General features: G+C 58.2%; 1 protein-coding gene across 8 annotated transcripts in view; it reads left to right on the plus strand.

The window, feature by feature from the left end:
- CACNA1B (calcium voltage-gated channel subunit alpha1 B) overlaps positions 1 to 22,890 on the plus strand; it is a 175,257-nt gene that overhangs the window by 90,955 nt on the left and 61,412 nt on the right. For 4 of the 8 annotated variants that reach the window (XM_029054325.2, XM_029054326.2, XM_029054328.2 and 1 more), the window contains 8 exons: positions 6,428 to 6,540; positions 6,790 to 6,902; positions 10,151 to 10,282; positions 10,872 to 10,944; positions 11,801 to 11,918; positions 15,313 to 15,380; positions 16,959 to 17,065; positions 22,404 to 22,466. In XM_029054325.2, coding sequence (XP_028910158.1) covers positions 6,428 to 6,540; positions 6,790 to 6,902; positions 10,151 to 10,282; positions 10,872 to 10,944; positions 11,801 to 11,918; positions 15,313 to 15,380; positions 16,959 to 17,065; positions 22,404 to 22,466 — 787 coding nt within the window. The remainder of the gene's footprint in view (positions 1 to 6,427; positions 6,541 to 6,789; positions 6,903 to 10,150; positions 10,283 to 10,871; positions 10,945 to 11,800; positions 11,919 to 15,312; positions 15,381 to 16,958; positions 17,066 to 22,403; positions 22,467 to 22,890) is intronic. The other 4 variants (XM_029054327.2, XM_029054330.2, XM_029054331.2 and 1 more) reach the window with 1 other exon arrangement.

The following is a 22,890-nucleotide window of genomic DNA, read 5'->3' on the forward strand; positions in this document are numbered from 1 at the left end:
GTACTGAAATCTCCTTCCCCCTCAGACACCCGGCGCTTAGTACGGTTCTTGGCGCCTAGTAAGCGCTTAACAAATGCCACGACTATTGGCGGGCTGGCTCCGGCCTCACGGCCAAGCCCCGTTGATATTTACTAGAATAGCGGATGTTCGAGGGGGAAGAGGAACCGGCGGGTTGCGTAAAACGCTTCCCCTCCGGGCTTCGTCACCCCCCTCGGGGACTTGGTTTGGAAATGAAATGGAAGAAAGAATAGAGCGGGACCTCATCCTTCCGTGCTCTCTTTTGGATTTAAATAGTGGAAATAATAGGCTGTCAGCGCAGGGAAATTAGAAATCATAAATTTAGAACTTCTTCTGGCATCGGAGCCGGGGCGACGGAAATTTCTCAGCCCGCGGGCTTGTCGGTGGAAGGCTCCTAAGTCTGTTTCGGAGTTCGCTTGGGCCTGGTTGCGTTTCTGAGCCAGAGAAAAGTGACCCAGAGGCAGGAGTTGGAGATGTGTGTTGGGGGGGGGGGGGGGTGGGGAGCAGGGGGAGGGGGTACCGGGGTAGGGGTGGTAATGATAATAATAATAATAATCGCGGTATTAGGTAAGTGCTTACTGTGTGCCGGGAGCTGTGCTGAGCGCTGGGATGGATACAACCGAATCAAGCTGGACACAGTCCCTGTCCCACGTGGGGCTCACAGCCTCAATCCCCATTTTACAGATGAGGGAACCGAGGCACGGGGAAACGAAGTGACTGGCCCCAGGCCGCACAGCAGACAAGCGGCGGAGCCGGGACTGGAGCCCACGACCTTCTGACCCCCGGGCCCGTGCCCTGCTTGGAGACGCGGGGATGAAAACCGAAGGGGTCCACACTCACGGGCCGGCTGATTGGTCGAGGGGCCGGAAAATTGTGCCGAGACTAAATTATAAAACTCCCTCGGCAGACTATCGGTCAATCAGTCAATCATTCATCAGTCAGTGAGAGGCAGCACGGCCCAGTGGAAAGGGCACGGGCCTGGGAGTCGGGGGACCTGGGTTCTGATCCCGGCTCCGACGACTGCTTGCTGTATGACCTTAGGCAAGTCGCTTCACTTCTCTGGGCCTCGGTTACCTCGTCTGCGAAATGGGGATCGAATCCTCCTCCCTCCAAATTAATAGTTAATAGCCCGATTAGCTTGAATCTACTGCAGCGCTCCGGACGGAGCCCAGCACATAGTAAGCGCTTTCAAATAACCTCAAAAAAAAAGGATAGTATTTACGGAGTACCTGCCGGGCGCAGAACACCGTACTGAGAGCTCGGAGAGTATAATTAGGATAAGTCGGAATCCTCGCCCTCAAGGAGCTGACAGTTGAACAGGGGAGACAGATGCGAGTCATTTCCAGCTGGATGGAGGCATAAGAAGTTGGAGAACTGAATAAATAAGGGCTTAAATAAGACTCCCTTTTAGCAGCACACGACATAGAGACTGTTAATCTGAAATAAGTTTTAACAAATGGTCCCAAAAGATCCTCCCATTTCCATCTTGGAAAGTGAGACCGAGAGAACAGACAGCTTTAGTCCCAGAATTTCAACTCCACCCGAGACTGCGAGGTTCTTGTTGGCAGGGATTGTGTCCACCTACTCTATCCCATTGCCCTTTTCCCGGCGCTTAGTACAGCGCTCCGCACCCAGTGAGCGCTCGATCAGTCAATCCCCGGGAAGCCACGTGGCCTAGTGGATAAGAACCCGGGCCGGGGAGTCAGAAGGATCTGGGTTCCAATGCCGGCTCTGCCGTTAGTCTGCTTTGTGACTTGGGACACGTCACCTCTTGGGCCTTAGTTCCCTCATCTGGAAAATGGAGACTCTGAACCCCATGTGGGACAGGGACTGTGTCCAAACTGACGATCTCCTATCCATCACAGCGCTTAGTACAGTGCCTGGCACATAGTAAACGCTTAACCGGTGCCATCGCAGCCGCCACGCTTAATCTGTGCCGAGCGCCGTACTAAGCACTTGGGAGAGCACGGTGCAGCCGCAGCATTGGTAGCCCGGTTCCCTGCCCACAGCGAGTTCGCCGTCGACGGATTGACGGCTTTGTCCTCCACCGGCTGGGCCGCTCTCCCTCCAGATTCCTTGTCACCGCGGAGGAGCCGATACCGGGAAACCTAAATTCCCAATGGGGCTGGGAGGGGAGAGAGCACTGGCTCACGGGGAAGGCGGGATGAGAACCAGGAGAAGCAGCGTGGCCTAGTGGATAGAGCCCTCGGGCGTCAGAAGGACCTGGATTCTAATCCCGGCTCCGGCATCTGTCTTCTATGTGAACTTGGGGGAGTCATTTAACTTCCTGTGCCTCAGTTCTCTCAACTGCAAAATGGGGATCGAGACTGTGAGCCCCACATGGGACAGGGACCGCCTCCAACCTGATGATCTTGCATCTACCCCGACGCTTAGAACGGTGCCTGTCATAGTGAGGGCTTAAATACCACGGGGATTATTATTCTAAATCTTATCATCATCCGCCGCTGAGACAGGACACCACGCTGACGAGCCACCAGAGTCCGAGCCAGTCGGGTTTCACTCGAGGAAGCCGGCGGGTTCCTGCCGCTGGCCTTCTTCCCGTCCTCTCAGGCGGCTCGGTTTCCCCTGTTTCGCCGGTGGCCCCCGTCTCTCCTGGCTGCGGAGGAGAGGTGGTTCCCGTGGTGATGAGGACACCGTTGGACGTGGCGGGGTCAGGAGGTCTCCGCAGAGCCCGGGGAAGGATCCAGATAGCTGAGGGGTGAAGCCCAGCCCCCAGCCCCAACACTCTAACAGACACATTCCCTGCCCACAAGGAGCTTACAGTCTAGAGACGGACTTTGATAGAAATAAATACAATCACAGATAGGGACCAGTGCGTTCCTGGACGAGCCGCGGCCTAGCGGAAGGAGCGTGAGCTTGGGAACCAAGGGACCTGGGTTCCGATCCCCGCTCCGCCATTTGTCGGCCGTGCGACCTCGGGTGAGGCTCTTCGCTTCCCTAGGCCTCGGTTACCTCCTCTGTAAAATGAGGATTCAGACCGTGAGCCCCGTGTGAGACAGGGACCGTGTTCAACCCGATTATCTTGTATCTGTCCCAGTGCTTCGTAAAGTGCCTGGCAGATAGTAAGCATTTAACTAATACCACAGAGGAAGCACTTAACAAAATGCCAATTCAAAAAAAAAAAATTAAAGAAACCGTGAAGGAGTTTAGAATAGAACAGACCCTGGCCGAGGGTTTCCTCGGCCCGAGAGGTGTGAACTCCCTGTGGGCAGGAAATGTGTCTAACAACTCTGTTCTACTGCCCTCTGTCAAGTGTTCAGCGCAGTGTTCCGCACGCAGTAAGCGCTCAATGAATACGTACGGCTGGTGGCCCGAGAGGGTGGCAGGGGAAGAGTCGGGTCGAAGTCCGCCTCTCCCCGTAGCTCCTGGGCCCGGCAGGGCTTCTCCCGTGTCCGCCCGCGGGGAACGCGTCTGTTACGTCGTTCGACTGCCCTCTCCCAAGCGCTTCGTCCAGTGTTCTGCACGTAGTAAGCGCTCAGTAAATGCCACCGACAGAGTGATTCAACTGCCCCCGGGCCTGTTGCCCCCGGGGTCCCAGGGTTGCCTCCTGAGCGGAGGCAATAGGGGGATGCGGGAGAAGGGGAAGATTGTGGAAGAGGGCTCAACAAGTCCGGACAGGGTGCGAGATACGCATTAAGAGCGGTGACGTCCAACTCTGTCGTATCGCGCTCTCCCAAGCGCTTAGTTCAGTGCTCAGCACCCGGCGAGCGCTCACTAAAATACCGTGAGGGGTGACGGTGATGAAGATGGGGGGAGAGGGTGCAAGATGATGGTGGGGTCCCAGAGGCTCCCCCCGTGTAGGCCGTGAGTTGGCCGTGGGCGGGGAACGTCACCGTCCTGTGGTGCTCTCCCAGGCGCTTGGTCCGGCGGTCTGCCCGCGGTAAGTGCTCAGTAAATCCGATCGAATGAGTGAATGGAAGAGAGCTTCCAAGTTACGGGGAAACCGGCACTCAGGCCAAGAAGGGAATGCCAGGCAGCGTGGCCGGGGGGTGATCGGTGCCCAGGGGAGAGCTGTCCCTAGGCTTCATGCCGGCGGAGGGGGAGCGGAAACCGAAGCCGGGTAGAGCCCGCCCCCTCGATGCCCGGTAATTCTGTTATGCGGGGGCCTCTGGGAGATATTTCACTTTACTGTAAAATCATTTCTTCCCAAGGAATAGCCGGCAAGAGGTAGCATTGATTTTCTTCTCCCCCTCCTCAACTTATTTTTATTAAAATAAACTCAATGCCGATTAATTTTCGGGCTTTCCTTTTCCCATGATTTTGCCCCACGTCGAAAAGGGAGATGATAGGCGATTAGAAGACGAACGGGTAGGTGTGAGGCTTGTTAACCTTCTGAATGGGGGGGGGTTTCGATTGAGTGACGGGCATTAGGGGCAGGTCCAGGATGTAACCCTCCCTTGGCCCGCAGGTCTCCCCGTGAGAGGGCGAGGAGCAGCATGGCCTAGCGGGTAGAGCCCGAGCCCGGGAGTCAGAGGACCTGGATTCTAAACCCGCCTCTGCCACTTGCCTCGTGACCTTGGGCAAGTCACCTTGCTTCTCTGGGCCTAAAGTTCCCTCACCTGCAAAATGGGGATTCATTAAGTGGTCTTTTGTATGGTATTTATTAAGCCCTTGCTACGTCTCAGACACTGTCGTAAGCGCTGGGGTGGATACAGGTTAATCGGGTTGGACACGGTCCCTTGCCCGCACGGAGTCCAATCGATGGATCAGTTAATTAATCGCGTCTATTGACCCCTTGCTCGGTGCGGATCACTGTACTCAATGCTCGGGAGAAGGACGGTACGACAGAACTAGATTCCCCATCCCTAACCGACCGGGAGACCTGGAGAGCCGAGACCCAGAGAAGTCGAGTGACTGGGCCAAGATCATAGAGCAAGCGGTCGGCAGAGCCGGGATTAGAACCCGGGTCCTCGGACGCCCTGGCCACTAGGCCGCACTGCTTCTCCGGCATGTTCTCCCTCCTCTGTAGACTGCGAGCCCCGTTGGGTCCTAATTATCTCGCATCTACCCTTGCGGCTTAGTACGGTGTGTGACGCGTGGCGAGCGCCCAACGGATAGGATCGGTGTCGTCCTTATCATTGATAATAGTAATGATGATGATATTCATAGGGAGAGGCCGCTAACTACTTCATCGGGACAGGTTGATCGAAAGGAGCCGGGCCTGGACTTGGCCCGCGGCACAGATCCGAAATGAAATTAGATTGTTTGTAGCAAACTTTCCCCCCACCTTGAAATTGCATTAGGAAATGCTTCTGTTTCAAGTGGATTAAATTACCTCTGAGGACTGAATACCGGGAGGTCCCAAAAGCAGAACGGCGTTTCCAATTATAAGAACAGAGATAGAGACAGAGGGAAGCGCTCCCCAAAGTTAGCATTCCGCAACGTGCCTTGGAAGCGGAGCGGCCTAGTGGAAAGAGCCCGGGCCTGGGAGTCTGGGGACCTGGGTTCACTCATTCAGTCATGCGATCGTATTTATTGAGCGCTTGCTGAATGCAGAGCGCTTGGGAAAGTACGGTCCAGCAGTAGAGAGAGTCAATCCCCGCCCGCCAGCTCTGCCACTTGTCTGCCGGGTGGCCTTGGGGAAGCCAGTTGACTTCTCTGAGCTTCAGTTCCCTCTTCTGTAAAAGGGGGATTAAGACTGTGAGCCCCATGTGGGACAGGCACCGCGTCCGACCTGATCAGCTCGCAACGGCCTCGGTTCTTAGAGAGCGCCTGATATATAGTAAGCGCTTAACAGATGCCACTTAGAGTTATAAAAACCCCAAACCACGGGAGCGAGTCACTGGCAAGTGAAGACCCACCTCAGGAGCAACTGGGCCCAGTGATAAGAGGGGATGAGGATGTGGTTTGAAGTGGAGATTAGCCCCGGACTTCAGCGTAGAAAGCGTAAGGAAAATAAAGATGCCTCAAAACCGCTTCTCCGAGGGAGCCACGGGGTGAGTCGGAACGCACTCCCAAGTGGCTTCATCGAATCCCCTTCTTGAGAGGCAGGGGAGTAGAGTCAACCCTGTGGATTTCAAAATTCCCCGCTCGTATTTTTCCTGACCGATCGGTCGTATTTATTGAGCGCTCACTGTGCGCAGAGCCCTGGACTAAGTGTTCGGGAGAGTGCGATGTAACGATCCAGCAGACGCATCCTCTGCCCACAGCGAGCTTCCAGGCTAGAGGGAGCTTGTCCGCTCTCCACCCCTTCCTTGAGGTGGGGATGCGCACAGAAGGGCTGTGTTGGATCGGGTCACGCTGAGCTGTGCTGCGGAGCTGAAACTTGAGTCGTCGGGTCAAGTGCTGTGGAAGGCGGAAGACCCCGAGCGGATCTTGCGTCGCCCCGCTGCACGAAGCGGTTGACCGGGGGATGGGAGCGATCCAGCCAATCCTCTTCTTCCCCTAGATTTTGCCGAATTTGTTTTCCTGGGGCTCTTCCTCACTGAGATGTCCCTGAAGATGTACGGACTGGGGCCTAGAAATTACTTCCACTCGTCCTTCAACTGCTTTGATTTCGGGGTGAGTGAGGTCGCACAGAACGGTGGGATTAGGCGGGGAGGAAGCGGGGTGGAAGGGGCCCGTTTCAGCCGGGCTCCGCCCCCCGGCCGCCGTGAGCGGGGAACGTGTCTGTTTATCGTTTTGTCGTCCTCTCCCAAGCGCTCGGCCCGGTGCTCTGCACACAGGAAGCGCTCAGTAAATACGATGGAATGAACGAACGAGCGACCCCATCCCCCTCACCGCCCGGGTGCCGATTCCCTGTCTGTGCAGGTCATCGTCGGGAGCATCTTTGAGGTCATCTGGGCCGTGGTGAAGCCGGGAACGTCCTTCGGCATCAGCGTGCTAAGAGCTCTCCGCCTGCTCAGGATCTTCAAAGTCACCAAGTAAGGGCCTTCGGCTCCGCCCTTTTCTTTTTTCTATTTTGCGTTCCTCACTGATATCTGTTAAGCACCCACGGTCCCGGGGTACCCTCCGTACCCGAGGGTCCGCGGGTCCCCGTGCGCCTGGACGAATCTGGGCCCGGGGGAGCCGATCTGCTCGCTGATCTCGGGGTACCTAGGGCGCCTGGTCTTCCCACCGAGACCGGTACACCCGGTGTACCAGGCGAGTCCATCCGGCGTGCCCGGCGTGCCCGGCGTGCCCGGTGTACTCTGGGTCCCGGCCTTCCAGCCTCCAGGGGCGGGCGAGCTGCCCCTCCGCTGCTCTCTCGGTTTTTTGGCTCTCGGGCCCAAGCCGGGGAGCTCGTCTGGGGCAGGGAATGTCTCTGTTTGTTGTTCCGCTGTCCTCTCCCAGGCGCTCGGTACAGTGCTTTGCACACAGAAAGCCCTCAGTAAATACGACCGAATGAATGAGAGGAGTCAAAATGGGCGGACTGACCTAGCCCAGCCAGGCCCTTCCTCCAACCCCTTCCCCGGGGCTTCCTTTCGGGGGGGGTAATGATAATAATCGTGGTATTTAAGCACTTATTATGTGCTACCCGCTGTAGTAAGCGCTGCGGCGAATACAAGGAAATTGGGCCGGACACAGTCCCTGTCCCACGTGGGGCTCGCGGTCTTAATCCCCATTTTACAGAGAAGTGAATTACTTGCCCAAGGCCACACAGCAGACGAGTGGCGGAGCCGGGATAGGAACCCACGATCTGATTCCCAGGCCTGGGTTCTCTCCACGGGGCCACGCCGCTTCCCTTAGCCCGCCCGAGATATGGACCCAGGTGGCCACGGCCTGCGCTTCCCCGTCTGGGGCCTCCTTTCAGTCAGACCACCTCGGGCCCCTTCTCCCCCGCCGCGCCCGGCTACCATCCCCGGAGCCCCTCGGGCGCCTCTCGTCTTCCCCCGCAAAGAAGCGCCCACGTTCCGGATCCGCCTCCTCCCCCGACTTCGGACTCCCTTCCGCCCTCCTCCTCCGCCTCCCCGAAACGGGATCCAGCCCGACCCTACTCCCCGGCGGCTCGGAGGGGGAGCCCGCTGCCCCCGCCGCCTCTCTTGGCGTCGCCAGCTTCCTTCCCCCCGGGAGATGAGGAAATCCGGGGACTCCTCTCCCCTCCCCGCCTCGCCAACGGTACAGCGGCCGGCCCCTCTCTCCTCATTCCCCACCTGCCGTCTCTCCAGGGGCCGCTCGCGCCTCTGCTTCGCCGTCCCCATCTCCTTCGGCCCTGTCTGCTCACCCTCCCACCTGCCCTCCGGGGGAAGAGACGCAGCCCGGGGCCTGGGAGTCAGAGATCGTGAGTTCTAACCCCGGCCCTGCCGCCTGGCTGCTCTGAGACCTCGGGGAAGTCACTTCACTTCTCGGGGCCTCGGTTACTTCCTCTGGAGAATGGGGATTAAGACTGGGAACCACCCCCTCCCTGGGACCTGATCACCTCGTATCTACCCCTGGACTCAGAACGGTGCCCGGCACGGAGTAGGCGCTTAACAGATAGCCTGAGAAGGGGAACGGGTGTTGGACTGCGGTTCCCGTTCCACCATTTGCCCCCTTTCGGACTGCTCTCCGGCTCCCGTCCGAGGGCAGCGGATGAACGGCGGAAGGGAAAACGTAAGAGGAGCCTCTCCAAAGGCTTCCTGGGAGCCCAGATCTAAGGGTCGCTCAGCTTCCCGTCGCCTCCAACTTTCTCTCTCTGCTGATGAGAAGCGGGCGGGTCAAGCCAAGCGCGGCCCGGCCCGAGCTTCAGAGGGACCCGAAGCCGCTTGTCTTCCGCCACGGCACTGAATCCCGGAATCTTTTCTCTCTCAGCGCCCTTTGGATGGGCCTCCCCGATTCCTTTGATTATGTTTCTTTGCTCCCGGTTGTTAGTTAATCCCCTCCCGCCCTCTGGCCCACCGCCGGCGTGTTGATAGCTGTGGTGTTTGAGCGCTCACTATGTACCGAGCACCGCACCAGGCGCCGAGGCGGACATAAGCCAATTGGGCCGCACACGATCCCTGTTCCAAATAGGGCTCCCGGTCTCGGTCCCCATTTTACAGATGAGGGAACTGAGGCGAAGAGAAGTGAAGTGACTCCCCCGAGGCTACGCAGCAGGCAAGTGGTAGAGTCAGGGTTAGAACTCAAGACCCTCCGACTCCCAGACCCTCTGTCTACTTCACGTGCTGCTTCCCCGTTTGTTAAGGGCTTACCGTGTGCCACGCGCTGTACTGAGCGCCGGGGTCGGTGCGAGATGATCGGGTCAGACCCACTCTCTGTCCCACAGGGGACTCACAGTCTTCACCCCATTTTATAGATGAGGGAACTGAGGCCCGGAGAAATGAAGTACTTCAACCTGATTTAACTCGTATCGACCCCAGTACTTAGTACAGCGCCTGGCACGTAATAAGCGCCTAACAGATACCATAAAAATAGCAACCAAAAAACAAAAATCGCGCAAATGAATCCGACCAGTCCCAGCATCCAAGGTCCCGGCCCCCACCTCCGGGGTTTGTGCAATCAGTGGTATTTACTGAGCGCTCACCGTGTCCGGAACACTGTCCTGACCGCTTGAGAGAGTGCGACAGAGTGCAGTCTCTTCACGGGACTTTTTTACGGTGTTCGCCAAGCACTTCCCTTGCATTGAGCACTCTTCTAAGTACCGGGGCAGGTACAAGTTTTTCAAGTTGGACACAGTCCCTGTCCCACGCGGGGCTCACGGCCTTAATCCCCATTTTACAGATGAGGTTACTGAGGCCCGGAGAAGCCAAGTGACTTGCCCAAGGTCACGCAGCACTCACTTGGCAGAGCCAGGAGTAGGACCGTGTCCAACCCGATTAGCATGCGTCTGCCCGGCGCTTAGAACTGTGTTTGACACGTAGTGAGCCCTTAACAGATGTCCTCCTCCTCCTCCTCCTCATCATTGTTATTATCATTGAGCCAGCCGATTTCCACTAGGCCACGTTGCTTCCTAACAGCTGCCCACACAGATGCTCTAGTGGCCCCAACCCTCAGGTCCCAGGGGAGGAGAGGACCCCAGTCCAGATCCTTGGAGCGGGGGGCCGACAGCGTCCGAGCCCCTGATATCCCCCCCCCCGCGGCCAACACCCTCCCCTCAGCCCGAACGTCCGGCTGGGAGGGAACGCCACGCTCCCGCCATCCCACCGGGCTCGAGCAGTCCAGGGCCCGGCCCCGACCGGAAGCTGATGCCGGACCGGTTTGCCCCGTGACCTAGGTACTGGAATTCCCTGAGGAACTTGGTGGTGTCCCTGCTGAACTCCATGAAGTCCATCATCAGCTTGCTGTTCCTGCTCTTCCTCTTCATCGTGGTGTTCGCCCTGCTCGGGATGCAGCTCTTCGGGGGGCAGTAAGTTCGGGGGTTTTTTGCCGGGGGGGCGGGGGTGGGGGAGGGATCCCGGGGGAGGGAGCAGGGGCTGGAATTCCCTCTCGCCGACTCCGGGGGAATTCCCGGCTCTCAGCAGCCTGAATCGATCCACCGATCGGCGACCCTCCACACTGCCAGCTCTAGACTGGAAGGTCGTTGCGGGCGGGGAACGGAGCCTACCAACTCTGTCCTACTGGACTCTCCCAAGGGCTTCGCCCGGCGCTCCGCAGACGGCAGGCGCTCGGTCAATACCGGCGATGATGGTTTATTGGGCGCTTACTGTGTGCGGAGCACTGGGAGAGTCCAGTGCCGTCGGCAGGCTCGATTTCTGCCTTTACGGAGCCGGGAAGCCTGCGGGGGAAAGCAGGTCGGAGAGCTATTGACCCCGGTTGGGCCGATCATTCGGTCAGTCAGTGGTATTTACTGAGCGCCTACTGGGTGCAGAGCACTGTACTGAGCGCTTGGGAGAGTCCTATCCGACAGAATTAGCAAGCTTCCGGCCTAGCCCGAGCACGAAGGTCTTCGGCTCTCGGCCTCCGTCCGACCTCCGGCGGCTTCCCGCTCCCTCCAGGTTTAACTTTCAAGACGAAACCCCGACCACCAACTTCGATACCTTCCCCGCGGCCATCCTGACCGTCTTTCAGGTAAGGCCTCCGCGGGAGGGGAAGGGGCAGGCTGAGCTTGTCAGAGGGAAACCCGTCGGGTGGGCATCCCGGACCTCTCCTCCGGCCCCCCGGCCCGGGCCTTAGCACGCGGATTCAATCCCGCGGTGGCCCAGCCGGTATGAGGCGCCACTCTCCGTGGGGGGATCCGGAGGGGAGACGGCCACTAGCCCACCGTCGTGGGCGCGGTGGTCCCAGAGAGGCCTCGTGGCCACAGCGGGTCCAGGTTCCATCGGCTCCTCTGTTCTCTCGTAACCGGGCTCCCCTCCTCGGGCCCTACGGCTCCTCTCCCGGGCGGGCCGGCCTCTTGCCACGATGGAGGTCCCCGGAACATTGATTGACGCAGGCGTCTTCCGAACTGCGATTCACTTCCTGCACCGGTGCTGCTTCTACCAGTCGATCGGTCCTATTTACTGAGCACTTACGGTGCGCGGAGCACTTTACTGAGAGCTTGGGAGAGTTGTACTGGACACGTTCCCTGCCCACACCGAGCTCATAGTCTAAAGGACAAGCTAACGGCCTCCTATCGATTGAATTTATTATCGTATTTATTATCTTCTTGTCAGCTCGTTGTGGGCGGGGAATGCGTCCGGTTATCCGCACACAGTAAGCGCTCGATAAATACCATCGATTGATCGACCGATGGATTGAGAGTTTACTGCGTGCGGAGAAGTTCCGTCCTGGCTGAATTTGAATCGATCCAGTCCTGGCCTGAGGGTCTCTGGGCCGGTTCCACGCCCCTGCCTTGGCAGCAGCTCCTCTGGGGACCTCAGGGTGGTCGGTCCGGAGAGCGTGGGGCTCTGGGCTGAGGCGCCGGGTGGCGTTCCCTCCCCGGCAGATCCTGACGGGGGAAGATTGGAACGCGGTGATGTATCACGGGATCGAATCCCAAGGCGGAGTCAGCAAAGGCATGTTCTCCTGCGTTTACTTCATCGTCCTGACGCTGTTCGGAAACTGTATCCTTTCCTGGGCCGGGGAGCGCAGGGGTTAGCGCCGCGGAGGGGGCGTCTGGGCCCGCAACCACCGGCCTGGGCAGACCGCCTCCGGCCCCGTCCCTCTTCCCTCTCCCTTGGGGGGGCTTCCTCCGCTGGGGAAGGGGGCTCTGAAGGGGTTGGGAGGAGGTTCAAACCATTATTCGATCAGCGGTGGCCGGGGGAGCGTCTGCATTCTCCCTGGCCACGGCCTCCCCACCGGTCAGTCGCTCCTATTTATTGAGCGCCCACGGGGTGCAGAGCACCGTACCGTTCGCGTGGGAGAAGCAGTGGGACAACAGAAGAGGCGCATTTGAGCCTACAGCCTAGAGGGTCACCGCTGTTGAAATCCGACGGCTTGCGGTTTGGGGAGGGCGGCGAGCTCACCCGCGCTAGAAGACGCAAGATCGCTGGTTCCGTTCCCGAAGGGGAGAGGCAGGGATGGGGCCTGACAGTAGGAGGTGAGTCCGGGAGTCCTCGGTTTTATTTCTTTCCATCACTGTCCGCCTCCCGCTCGCGACGGTAAGCTCATTCTGGGCAGCGGATACGTCGGTTCGAGTGTTATGCTGAACCCTCCCGAGCGCTTCGTACGGTGCTCTGCACACAGTGAGCGCTCACTAAATACCACCGATTGATGGATTGATTGGGTCGGTTCAGAGCAGGGGCGGTAGAAGAGGGCCTGGCAGGAGGGAATAATAATAATAATGACGAGTATGCTGGTAAAAAGCGCTTACTACGTGCCAAGCACTCTGCAAAGCACCGGGACAGATACTAGATGATCAAGGCAGACACGGTCCCCTGTCCCTCCTAGGGCTCGTAATTGAAGTGGGAGAGAGAACAGGTATTTCATCTCCATTTTACAGCTAAGGGAACTGACCCCGAGTGCCTCAGCGGGCAAGTGGTGGCGGTGGGATTAGAACCCAGGCCCCCCGCCTCCCCGGCCCGGGCCCCACCCACTGAGCCGCGCCAAATCCCGGAAAGTGGGACGGCCCCGGCAGCCGAACGCGAGGGGGAGATCTGTTCCGTGCAAGAAGAACCGCGCTCCCCCTCCGACATCTGAGAGGCCGCGATCAAACGCTCTTTGAAAGGAGATATTATTAATCCCCTCGCTCGGTCCGTCTGACTCTCTTCATCTAAAAGTCAGAGAGACCCAGAGAGACAAAGCTTCTGAGGGAAAGGACAATCTGACCGGGGCCTCGCCTCAGCCGGAGTCGTGAGTCCCGCTCAGCCTGCGGAAGGGCCGGTCCTCGTAGAGCCAGAACAGGAGGAAAGGTGGTTTAAGGACAGGCCTACCCGGAGGCAGGGGGATGGAGGTGATGAACTCTCGCAGCCGGGGTCAGGTCTAGCCCACTGTGCGGGGCCCTCCCTTCCCTACCGGGATTTTTTTGTTCCGATGATCCCCGGGAGGGGGTGGACCGCCCGCCCGGACGGCGCCCGTGCAGCGAAGAAATCTGGCTTTAAGCCATCAGCCATCGATCAGTCGATCAGTGGTGTTTAGTGAACGCTTACGACACCGGACTAGACGCTTGGGAGAGGGCGGCGGAAGGCTAGTGGTTCAGTCATCGTCATAGACAAAGACCCTGACGTATTGGCTTGGTGGATAGAGCAAGGGCCCGGGAGTCCGAAGGACCTGGCTTCTGATCCCGGCTCTGCCGCTCGTCTGCCGTGTGTGACCTTGGGCAAGTCACGTTACTTCTCTGTCCCTCGGTTACCTCGGCAGCGAAATGGGGAAAAAGACTGGGAGCCCCATGTGGGGACAGGATCTGTGTCCATCCCGATTTGTTGGTTTCCACCCTAGTGCTTCTGACACATCGTAAGTGCCATTATTATTATTAGGATCCTAGAGACCATATATGGGGTGGGGGGGGGGGGAACCACGGTTAACATCTGGGGACCAAATGGGACACAGAACGGGACACAGAAGTCACCGTACACTGAGAAGAGGCTAGAGGGCCAGAGGAAGAACGCACTTAGGCAGCAGAATCTCTAGCCCCTCCGAACCCACCCTCTCCTGCTACCGTTTCGGACTGAAAATGGATCCTCCTCTCCGGCCCCGCCACACCACAGAATGGCCCCCGGGCTTCCAGTGAGTCCCGGTCCGATTCCGCCCCTCTCTTCGGGGTTGGCGGAGCGGGAGGGCACCTGGAAGGGAAAGCCGTCCGTAGAGCCGAGCCGCTCCCCCGCCGGGAGCCGGGAGGGTCTCGGCCTGGCGGGCGGAAAAGGCTCTTTCATTCTGGCTCCGGTCCCGGCTCTCCTTGGGACCGGAGGGGAGGCTGAAGAAACGGGAGCCGCCAGAAAGATCTGTGAAGGAACCTCTGAAGGCGGGAAACGGGGCCTGCCCGACAGGAGCCGCCGGAAGAGATCTGAGGCCGGCTTTCAAACGTCTGGCTGGGACCCGTTCCGGCCAGGCTCAGAATGGAGCGGTGGGTGGCCGCGGGCAGACGGGCGGTGGAATTAGCCTAACGAGCCGGCCGGGGTCGGGAGAGCGGCGTCAGGGCCCGGCCGAGGAGGGAGATCTCCTGTCGCCGTCGCTGCCGCCTTCGGATCTTCCGGGGATATCGAGGAGCCGCCCCGGATCCCCTGAGGACGAGCGGGAGGGGCCGGGTCGGATTTACAGCCGAGGGGGATCGGAGTTGGACATCGGGAGGTTTTTCTCGAGTGAGAGGTTCTGGGGGGGGGGTTTTAGTGGTATTTGTTAAGCTCTTACTAGGTGCCAGGCACCGTACCGACCGCTGGGGTAGATATAAGATAATCAAGTTGGATACAGTCCCGGCTCTGCCACTCGTCTGCTGGGTGACTTTGGACGAGTCTCTTCGCTCGCCGTGCCTCGGTTCCCTCATCTGGAAAATGGGGATTAAGACCGTGAGCCCCATGGGGGACAGGGACTGTGCTCAACCTGATGACCTCGTATCTACCCTGGCGCTAAAAAAATCGCTCGGCCCGTAGTAAGCGCTTAACAGATACCGTGGTGATTATTACTGTTATTATTATCACTACAGTCCCTGTCCCCCATGGAGCTCATAGTCTTCATCCCCGTTTTCCAGATGAGGCCCAGGGAAGTGACGCGATTTGCCCGAGGTCACACAGCGGACGGGTGGAAGGGAGGCGATTAGAACCCGGGTCCTCTGACTCCCAGACCCGGGCTCTTTCCACTAGGCCACACTGCTTCTCCGTTTTCGCCGGAAGGAGGCGGGCACCTCGGAGGTAGCTCTCTCTCCGGGACGGTGACGAGACAGTCGGGCCGCAGGCAGGAGGACGGACTAGATGACCCGGGAAGAACCAGGTCCCGGAAACTGGAACCTGGATGAAACATAACCCTGGCGGGAAGCGGGCCTTTCTCTAGCCCGGGGCAGTCGTTCCTTAGCTGCAGCCCGAACAGACACCCTCCTGAACGTCTTCTTGGCCATTGCCGTGGACAATCTGGCCAACGCCCAGGAGCTGACCAAGGTGAGGTGAACCGAGGACAGTTCGGAGGGGCTGGGGCGGTGCGGGGTGGGAAGGGAAGAAGGCTCCCCCTCCTGCAGCCGGGGCCACTCCTCGGCCCTTTTTTTTTTTTTTTTAAGGTATTTGCGAAACCGCTTACGATGTGCCCGGCGCCGTACCGAGCACTGGGGTGGATACAAGCAAATCGAATTGGACACAGTCCCCGCACCCGCACGGGGCTCACCGTCTTCATCCCCACCTTAGGGATGAGGGAACTGAGGCCCGGAGAGGTGAAGTGATTCGCCCAAGGTCACACAACAGCAGACAAGTGGAACCGGCATTGGAACCCAGGTCCTTCTGGCTCCCAGGCCCGGGCTCTGTCCATCCTGCCACACTGCTCCTCCACTATCCAGTTCAATATGGCGATATAACAGACACGTTCTCTGTCCACAAGGAGCTTCCAGTCTAGAGGGGGAGACAGATATTAATAGAAAGAAATAAAAGACCCGCGCCGTCTGTGCGGGGAGAGGAGTCGAAACAAATCCTAGGTAGACCCAGGCAGTGGTCTCCTTAAAGCCATAGAGCATCATGACCTAGTGGATGGAGCACGGGCCTGGGAGTCAGAAGGTCAGGGGTTCTAATCCTAGCTCCGTCACCTGTCTGCTGTGAGGCCTTGGGCGAGGCACTTTTCTGTGCCTCAGTTACCTCAGCTGTAAAAATCGGCATCGAAACCGTGATCCCCACGTGGTACTGTGTCCAGCCTGATTCGTTTGTATCCACGCCAGCGCTTAGCCAAGTCCCCGGCACGTAGTAAGCATTTAAGAAACACCACAGTTATCGTAATTATTATTATTATCACAGCCCTCGTTAGGGCCCCGGCAGGCAGGAGACATTCTTTTTAGAGAGGAGGAGAAGAGAGGGGATAATGGGAAAGGGCAGCGGCCAGCTGAGGGAGAAAGCAAACCCAAGAAGCGAGGTACTTAGCGACGGGCCTTCCCGTTGCTTGGATGCAAAGTGGGCTCCAGGGACCGGTGGGATTAAAGTGCTAAACTAATGGAGTTGGCCAGCTGCCCGAATAAATGTGAATTCATCGGAGCAGCACGGCCTCGAGGGAAAAGCCCGGCTCCGGAGGTCAGAGGACCTGGGTTCTAATCCCAGTTCTGCCATTTGCCTGCTGGGTGTCTTTGGACGAGTCACTTCGTTTCTCTGGACCTCGCGTTCCTCGACTGTAGAAGGGGGATCCGTGACCTGTTCTCCCTCCTACTTAGATTGTGAACCCCATAATGGGGCAGGGACTGAGTCTGACCTGATCAAGTTGGATCCACCCCGGCGCCTAGAACGGCGCTTGACACACAGTAAGCGCTTAACAAATACTGTGAAAATAAAAGAGAATCGAAGGCCAAGATTGGGCATTTTAAGACCTTCAGTGGCACGGGGAGAGGGGCTCTGTGGGGTCTAAATTGGGGGCAAGATGGTCGGCAGAATATATCTGGGGGTTCGGGTCCAGTCTGTGATGCCATCAGGCTGATGAAGACCCGCGTCCCTCTGCCCAGTACTCGATCGGGGACCACCACCCAAAATCTGTTCCGATTCCCCGCACAGGACGAAGAGGAGATGGAAGAAGCCACCAACCAGAAACTCGCGTTGCAAAAGGCCAAGGAGGTAGCCGAAGTTAGTCCCATGTCTGCAGCTAACATTTCCATCGCAGCGTAAGGGTGATTTTTGTTCTTTGGGCAATGCGCTGACCTTGTTCCTCTTTCGCGGAGTAGGGAAGGGCAGCCTCACCCCACGGGGACCGGCGAGCCCGTGGAGGTTGGCACTGGAGACGGGCAACCTCGCCCGATCTCGCCGCCACGGAGCTCGGCGCCGTGGGCTGGCTCTTCTGTTCGCCCGGAGAGCCGGGCCGGGCGGGCGTTTCTGTCCTGGTTTTGGAGCCCCCAAAAGAAAGAGTTCGCCGGGGGAAAAGCCGCCCACTTGCCGGGAGTGACGTGGGCCGGGGCCTTGGGCGGGAGGGCGTGGGCCCGGCTCTCCGCAGCCAAAGCCCGAGTGCGGCCATCGTTTCTTACGGTTTGCAGGCGGGCTCTGAAGCTTGGAAGCAGAGGGAGGGGTGGGCCGAGGGCAGGGGTCCCCGTCGGGGGAGCCTTCCAGGGCTGGGGCGGGGTGGAGCCCATTTTACTTTTAAATGGTGTTTGTTAAGTGCTTACTATGTGCCAGGCACTGGTCTGAGAGCCGGGGTAGAAACAAGCTAACTAGGTTGGACACTGTCCCCGTCTAATGGAGCGCACAGTCTTAACCCCCATTTTATAGACGAGGTAACTGAGATACAGAAAAGTGAAGTGAGTTACCCGGGGTCACCCAGCAGACACGCGACAGAGCCGGGATTAGAACCCAGGTCCTTCTGACTCCCCACCCTGTTAGCTACCCACTGGGCCACGCTGCTTCTCCATTTTGATGGGAAAACCTGCCTTTCAAGCTTCTGAACGTGTGGGAAGTGCACCCAGATACTAGTTCCGAAGGGTCCGGTCCTCATCCGCTGGGATCGGAACCGCCCCTCCAACCCCCAGGGGAACCCTTCACCCCGAGGTCCTGCGTCCCGGGCTCCCTAGGCGTCCACCCTCTCTCTGCTCCGAGAGGTCCGAGCCGGTGTGGGGAGGGGTCATCTCTCTCCGCGCTGAATGATTGTAGCCGGGGTGGGGAGAAGTCATCGCTCTCTTTACCCTGACCGGTCTGAGCCGGTGCGGGGAAGGATCGTCTCTCTCTGCTCTGGTCGGTCCGAGCCTGTGTGAGGAGGGGTCATCTCTCCTCTCTGAGCAGCCTGAGCCAGTGTGAGGAGGGGTCATCTCCCTCTGCATTGAGCGATTCAAGCCGGTGTGGGGAAGGGTCACTTTTTTCTGCTCTGAGCGGTCCCAGTCGGTGTGAGGAGGGGTCCTCTCTCTCTGCTCCGAGTGGTCTTCGGGAACACTTGGGTTTCTGAAGCGGAGGAGGAAACCGACCGATCCTTGACCTTCGTTTCATCGACTCGGTTGGCGGCTCATTCGGGTTTTGTGATTTGATTTTTCCGTTTCCTCGCTCTGTTGTTTCTAGAGGTGAGTTTCAGCCTGGCCGGTTTTTCCCAGACCCCTCCCCACCCCACGCGTCCGCTCAGCCTCCCTAAACCGACCGCCGGGAGAGTTCTGAGCAGAGGGCTAAAGATGCCATTGGTGCCGCAGGCGGGAGTGGAGAGAAGAGCTTAGGGAGAGCCAAGACCTGACCCCTCCGGGGCCTGGAGGGGAGCCTAAATCTACCCACTTTTGGGGGTCCAAACTCTCCCCTTCTCCGAGGAGCCAGTTTAGAGGAGCTTCCTCCGACAGAAGGAAAATTCAAAATTGGTCCTCTTCCCAATGGCCTCCCTTCCGCCCCCAGTCCCCCTCTCTTCCACATGCTTCTCTCAATCCAAAGATGTCCCAGTGCCACGTACCAAACGTTGTCTCTCTCTCTCTCTCTCACACGCACATTATACACAGCTCCCCTGCAGGGGACCCTCCCCACCCCACCCCCAGGCCCAGAAATCCCCAGCTCTGTGTAACTTCAAGTTTTCCCATCCCTGTCTTGAAGGCGGCTCAGAGAAGGTTGGGAAAAACAGCGACCCAAACCCGCACCCTCCTCCCTAGCCCCCACCACCGACTCCAGTTAGTCCGGCGTGAAAGCCTCCTCCCCACCCCTTTCCATTTCTCAGGGGCCAGAAGGCTCTCTTTTCTCCTCGGGGAATGATAATGAATAACGATAGTATTTGTTAAGCGCTTACCATGTGCCAAGCACTGTTCTTAAGTGCTTGACACCACGGCGAGCTCAGTTCCACTTTCCCCCTTCCGCCTGCCTGTCTCCCTGGTTCAGAAGCAAGAGGGGGAGAGAGGGATCCACTTCTGCCCTGCCCCCCCTCCTTTTTTGGTATTTATTAAGTGCTTATTATGTGCCAGGCACGGGCTGGACACACTCCCTGTTCCCCATGGGGCTCGGAGTCTTAATCCCCATTTTCCAGATGAGAGAACTGAGGCACAAAGACGCGAAGCGACAAGTTGACAGAGCAGGGATTCAAGCTCGAGGGGCTTCTGACTCCCGGGCCAGGCTGGTGTCCATGTGGGAGTCTGGTTCCCTGGCAGACTAGTGACAGCTCTGACAGCACTAAACCCTCTCAGCATTAAATTCTAAACACTCCCATCTTTATTCGCACCATCCCTCTCCCTTTCTCTCTGTCCCTTTGGCACGGATTTGGGGGTGGGGAGGGCCGGTTCTAGCTCTTCCAGACCCAGGCTGGTGTCAGAAATCTACATTGCCTCATTTCTCTGGGCCTCTGGGGGTTTGTACTTCTAGAACCCACAGCGGCAGAGCGTGGCTGCCGGGTGGGGATTTCAAATTCCCCAAAATACCAAGGATCTGTCGGGAGAAAGATCCCTTCAGGACGGGAAGAAGCGCCCTGCGACCCTGGACCAGACCTTCCTGAGAGAAGGTGGTGCTCTAGGGAGGATGGGGTAGAAGGAGGGGGTGGGCTGTGTATTTCCTGGTATGTTTGCCAGCTGGGGCGACCCCGACAAACCGCGAGGAGCCCCTGCCCAGAGGGCCTGTCCGTCCGTCTGTCCGTCTGTGTGTCTCGTGTTTTTCTCTCTCGCCCTTCCCGCCTTTCCTTCTTTCTCTGTCTCTCTCTCTCTCCCTTTCAAAAATGGTAAGTACCGGAGCAGAATGGAACGTCACTTGGGGCTGGATGGATCACGGTGGGATGGGGGAGGAGCCGGGCGAGGAACGGAAGGACTGTAGGTCCTTATGCCGGACCCGCCCGGGTGTCGGGGCGAGAGCTTTTTGCCGGAAGGGGCAGTGGGCCTGAGGAGTGAGGTCGGGCGGCGGGGAGAGGGAAGCAAGGTGGTGCTTGGGTTTGAGGTTTTCGTTCAGCGGGGGGTTGAGGGGGTCAGCAGGCCCCACTACTCTGAGACCCCTTCCCTCACCCACTCAGAGCCCCTTCCTCATAACACCCAACCGAGTACCGACTCGGCCTCCAGCTGCCGGACCACGGGCCTCAATTCCCGGCTCGCCCACGGCCCTTCCCCGACGTCCGGTGTAAGCTCATCGTGGCTCGGGAACGTGTTTCCCAACTCCGTCATTTTTGTCCTCTCCCAAGGGCTTAGTACAGCACCCTGCACACAGTAAGTGCTCAGTAAATACCTCTGATGTATTTCTAGAGTTCTGGGCTCGTAGGGGCAGACGGCAAAGGTTGGCTTCCTTTGGACATGGTCTGGACCTCCAGGCTTCCAATTTGACCGCGGAACAGGAAGGCTGCGGGCTAGGTTTGCCCACTCTCCTCTGAGTTCCCACGCCCTTGCCGGTGACTGGGATGCCATCCTCACACCTGGCCAGCCTCCACCCGAATGTTGTGCTATTTTTATCATACTCGTTATGTGCCAGCCACCGTACGAAGCGCTGGGTTAGATACAAGGTAACCGCGCTGAACACGGTTCATGGCCCTCATGGGGCTCACAGCTTTAATCCCCATTTTCCCGATGAGGTAACTGAGGCCCGGAGAAGGAAAGCCCAAGATCACACCCCCAGCAAACGCGTGGCGGAGCCGGGATTAGAATCCAGGTCCTCTGACTCCCAGGCCCGGGCTCTAGCCACCAGGCCGTGCCGCTTCTCCGCGTTTTCAGGGTGCAGGCTGAGTCCTTCAACCCCCATCTCCAGGAGTGAATGCTGCCCTGGCAGCTGGGGGGGGGGGGCTTGGGAGCTTGGGGGGCCCTACAGTCTCCATCTTAACTCATCCGAATTTATCAATCTGTTAATCAATGGTATTTATTGAGCGCTTACTGTGTGCAGAGCACTGTACTGGGCACTTGCGAGAGAACACCGTAACAGAGTCGGAAGACTTATTCCCCGCCCTTAAGAAGCTCACAGTCGTGGGGAATTTACCCATACTGATTAATACTGAGAAGCAACGTGGCCTCTTGGAAAAAGCCTAGGGCCTGGGAGTCAGAAGGACCTGTGTTCTAATTTCGGTTCCACCACTTGTCTGCTACGAGACCTCAGGCAAGTCACTTCACTTCTCTGGGCCTCAGTGACCTCATCTGTCAAATGGGGATTAAGACTGTGAGCCCCATGGGGGGGGGGGGGTGCGACAGGGACTGGACCCAACCCGATTATCTTGGATCTCCCCAGCGCTCAGCACGGTGCCTGGCACATAATAAGCACTTAACAGATACCGTTAAAAAAAGAGCAGGGCGGCCCTGAATCCCTCTCTCCCCGTGTTGATTCTGAGCCGGCCGAGAGAGGTGAGAAGGGGAGAGCGGAACGGAGAGCTCGTTGCAGGCAGGGAACGGGTCCGCCGACTCCCGTTGTGTTGTACTCTTCCAAGCGCTTTGAACGGTGCTCTGCACGCAGTCAGCGCTCAATAAATCATCGATTCACCGATCGATGTCAGCCGCCCATCAGGTGGTCGGCTGCCCAGGTAAGAAGAAGCCGTTACCCCCACCGGTGCCTCTCTTCAGGTAACCGGGGAGAACCGATCCCTCTCGCCCCTCCCCATCCTTCTCCCTGTTCAGAAGAGCTGGAGAAAAAGAGGTCCTAATTCCAGGCCAACCCTTGAACAAGTCGCTCACCGGGTTTCTGCGAAAGGCAGACTGGAGCCCCGATTTGGGAGACTCCAAGACGCTCCTGTCTGGACACCGGTGGCAGAACACCAGCCCCCCCCCCCCCCCGGGCAGGCGAGGACCGGGCTCACCCGCAATCCCTTTGAGCCGAAAGCTTTGATTCCCTCTCGATTCCCGTCGCCTCTTTCTTTCTCTTTTTCTTTTCGGTCGGTGCTTTTTCATTTTCCTTTCCAGTCTTTCTTTGAACCCGACTGCCGTTTCTCTGGACCCGCCCCCAAGCTCTTCCCGGTCATCCCCCTCCCCGAAGACACCCACCACCTCAGGACCCCCAGCCTGGGCAAAACCCTCCCGGACGACGTCTTCTCGAATTTGACCTCTCCTTTTTTTCGTTTTGTTTTTCTTCTCACCTCTTGTTCTGTTTTGTTTTTTGCATGTGCAGTTTTGTAAAGCAAACTCGAGGCACTGTATCTCACAGCTCGTCTGCCTCCAGCGTAAATTCACCGTGAGTCGCTCTCTGTTACCCTATACCGTCAAATGGCTTTCTGGTCTCCGTTTTTACCTCTCCGCCGAGAACCTCTCCTTCCCTCACCTCCGACTCCACGCCTCCCACCTCCACCGCTCCAAAGTCATTCATTTCATTGCAGCACACCTCCGGGCTCAGTTTCCCCGCGGAAGACCAGATGGGCGTTAGGTATCTCCACTTGTGGTTGAATTGCGAGCAGCTCTCTGATGTTTTGCATTTGACTGCGGTTGACGCAGACACCCCAGCTTTCTATCTCTCACCCTCTTCCCCTCTCTCCCTCTCTCTTTCCCTCTCTCTGTCTCTCTGTGTTTCTATGTACGTGTGTGTTTCGTCCGCCTCTCTCTAACACTCCTCTTTCTTTCATAATGCAACCTTCTCCCGTCTCGTTCTCGTGTGTGTTGTG

Source organism: Ornithorhynchus anatinus, chromosome X4 (assembly GCF_004115215.2).
Source record: "Ornithorhynchus anatinus isolate Pmale09 chromosome X4, mOrnAna1.pri.v4, whole genome shotgun sequence".
NCBI classification, from domain to species: Eukaryota; Metazoa; Chordata; class Mammalia; order Monotremata; family Ornithorhynchidae; genus Ornithorhynchus; species Ornithorhynchus anatinus.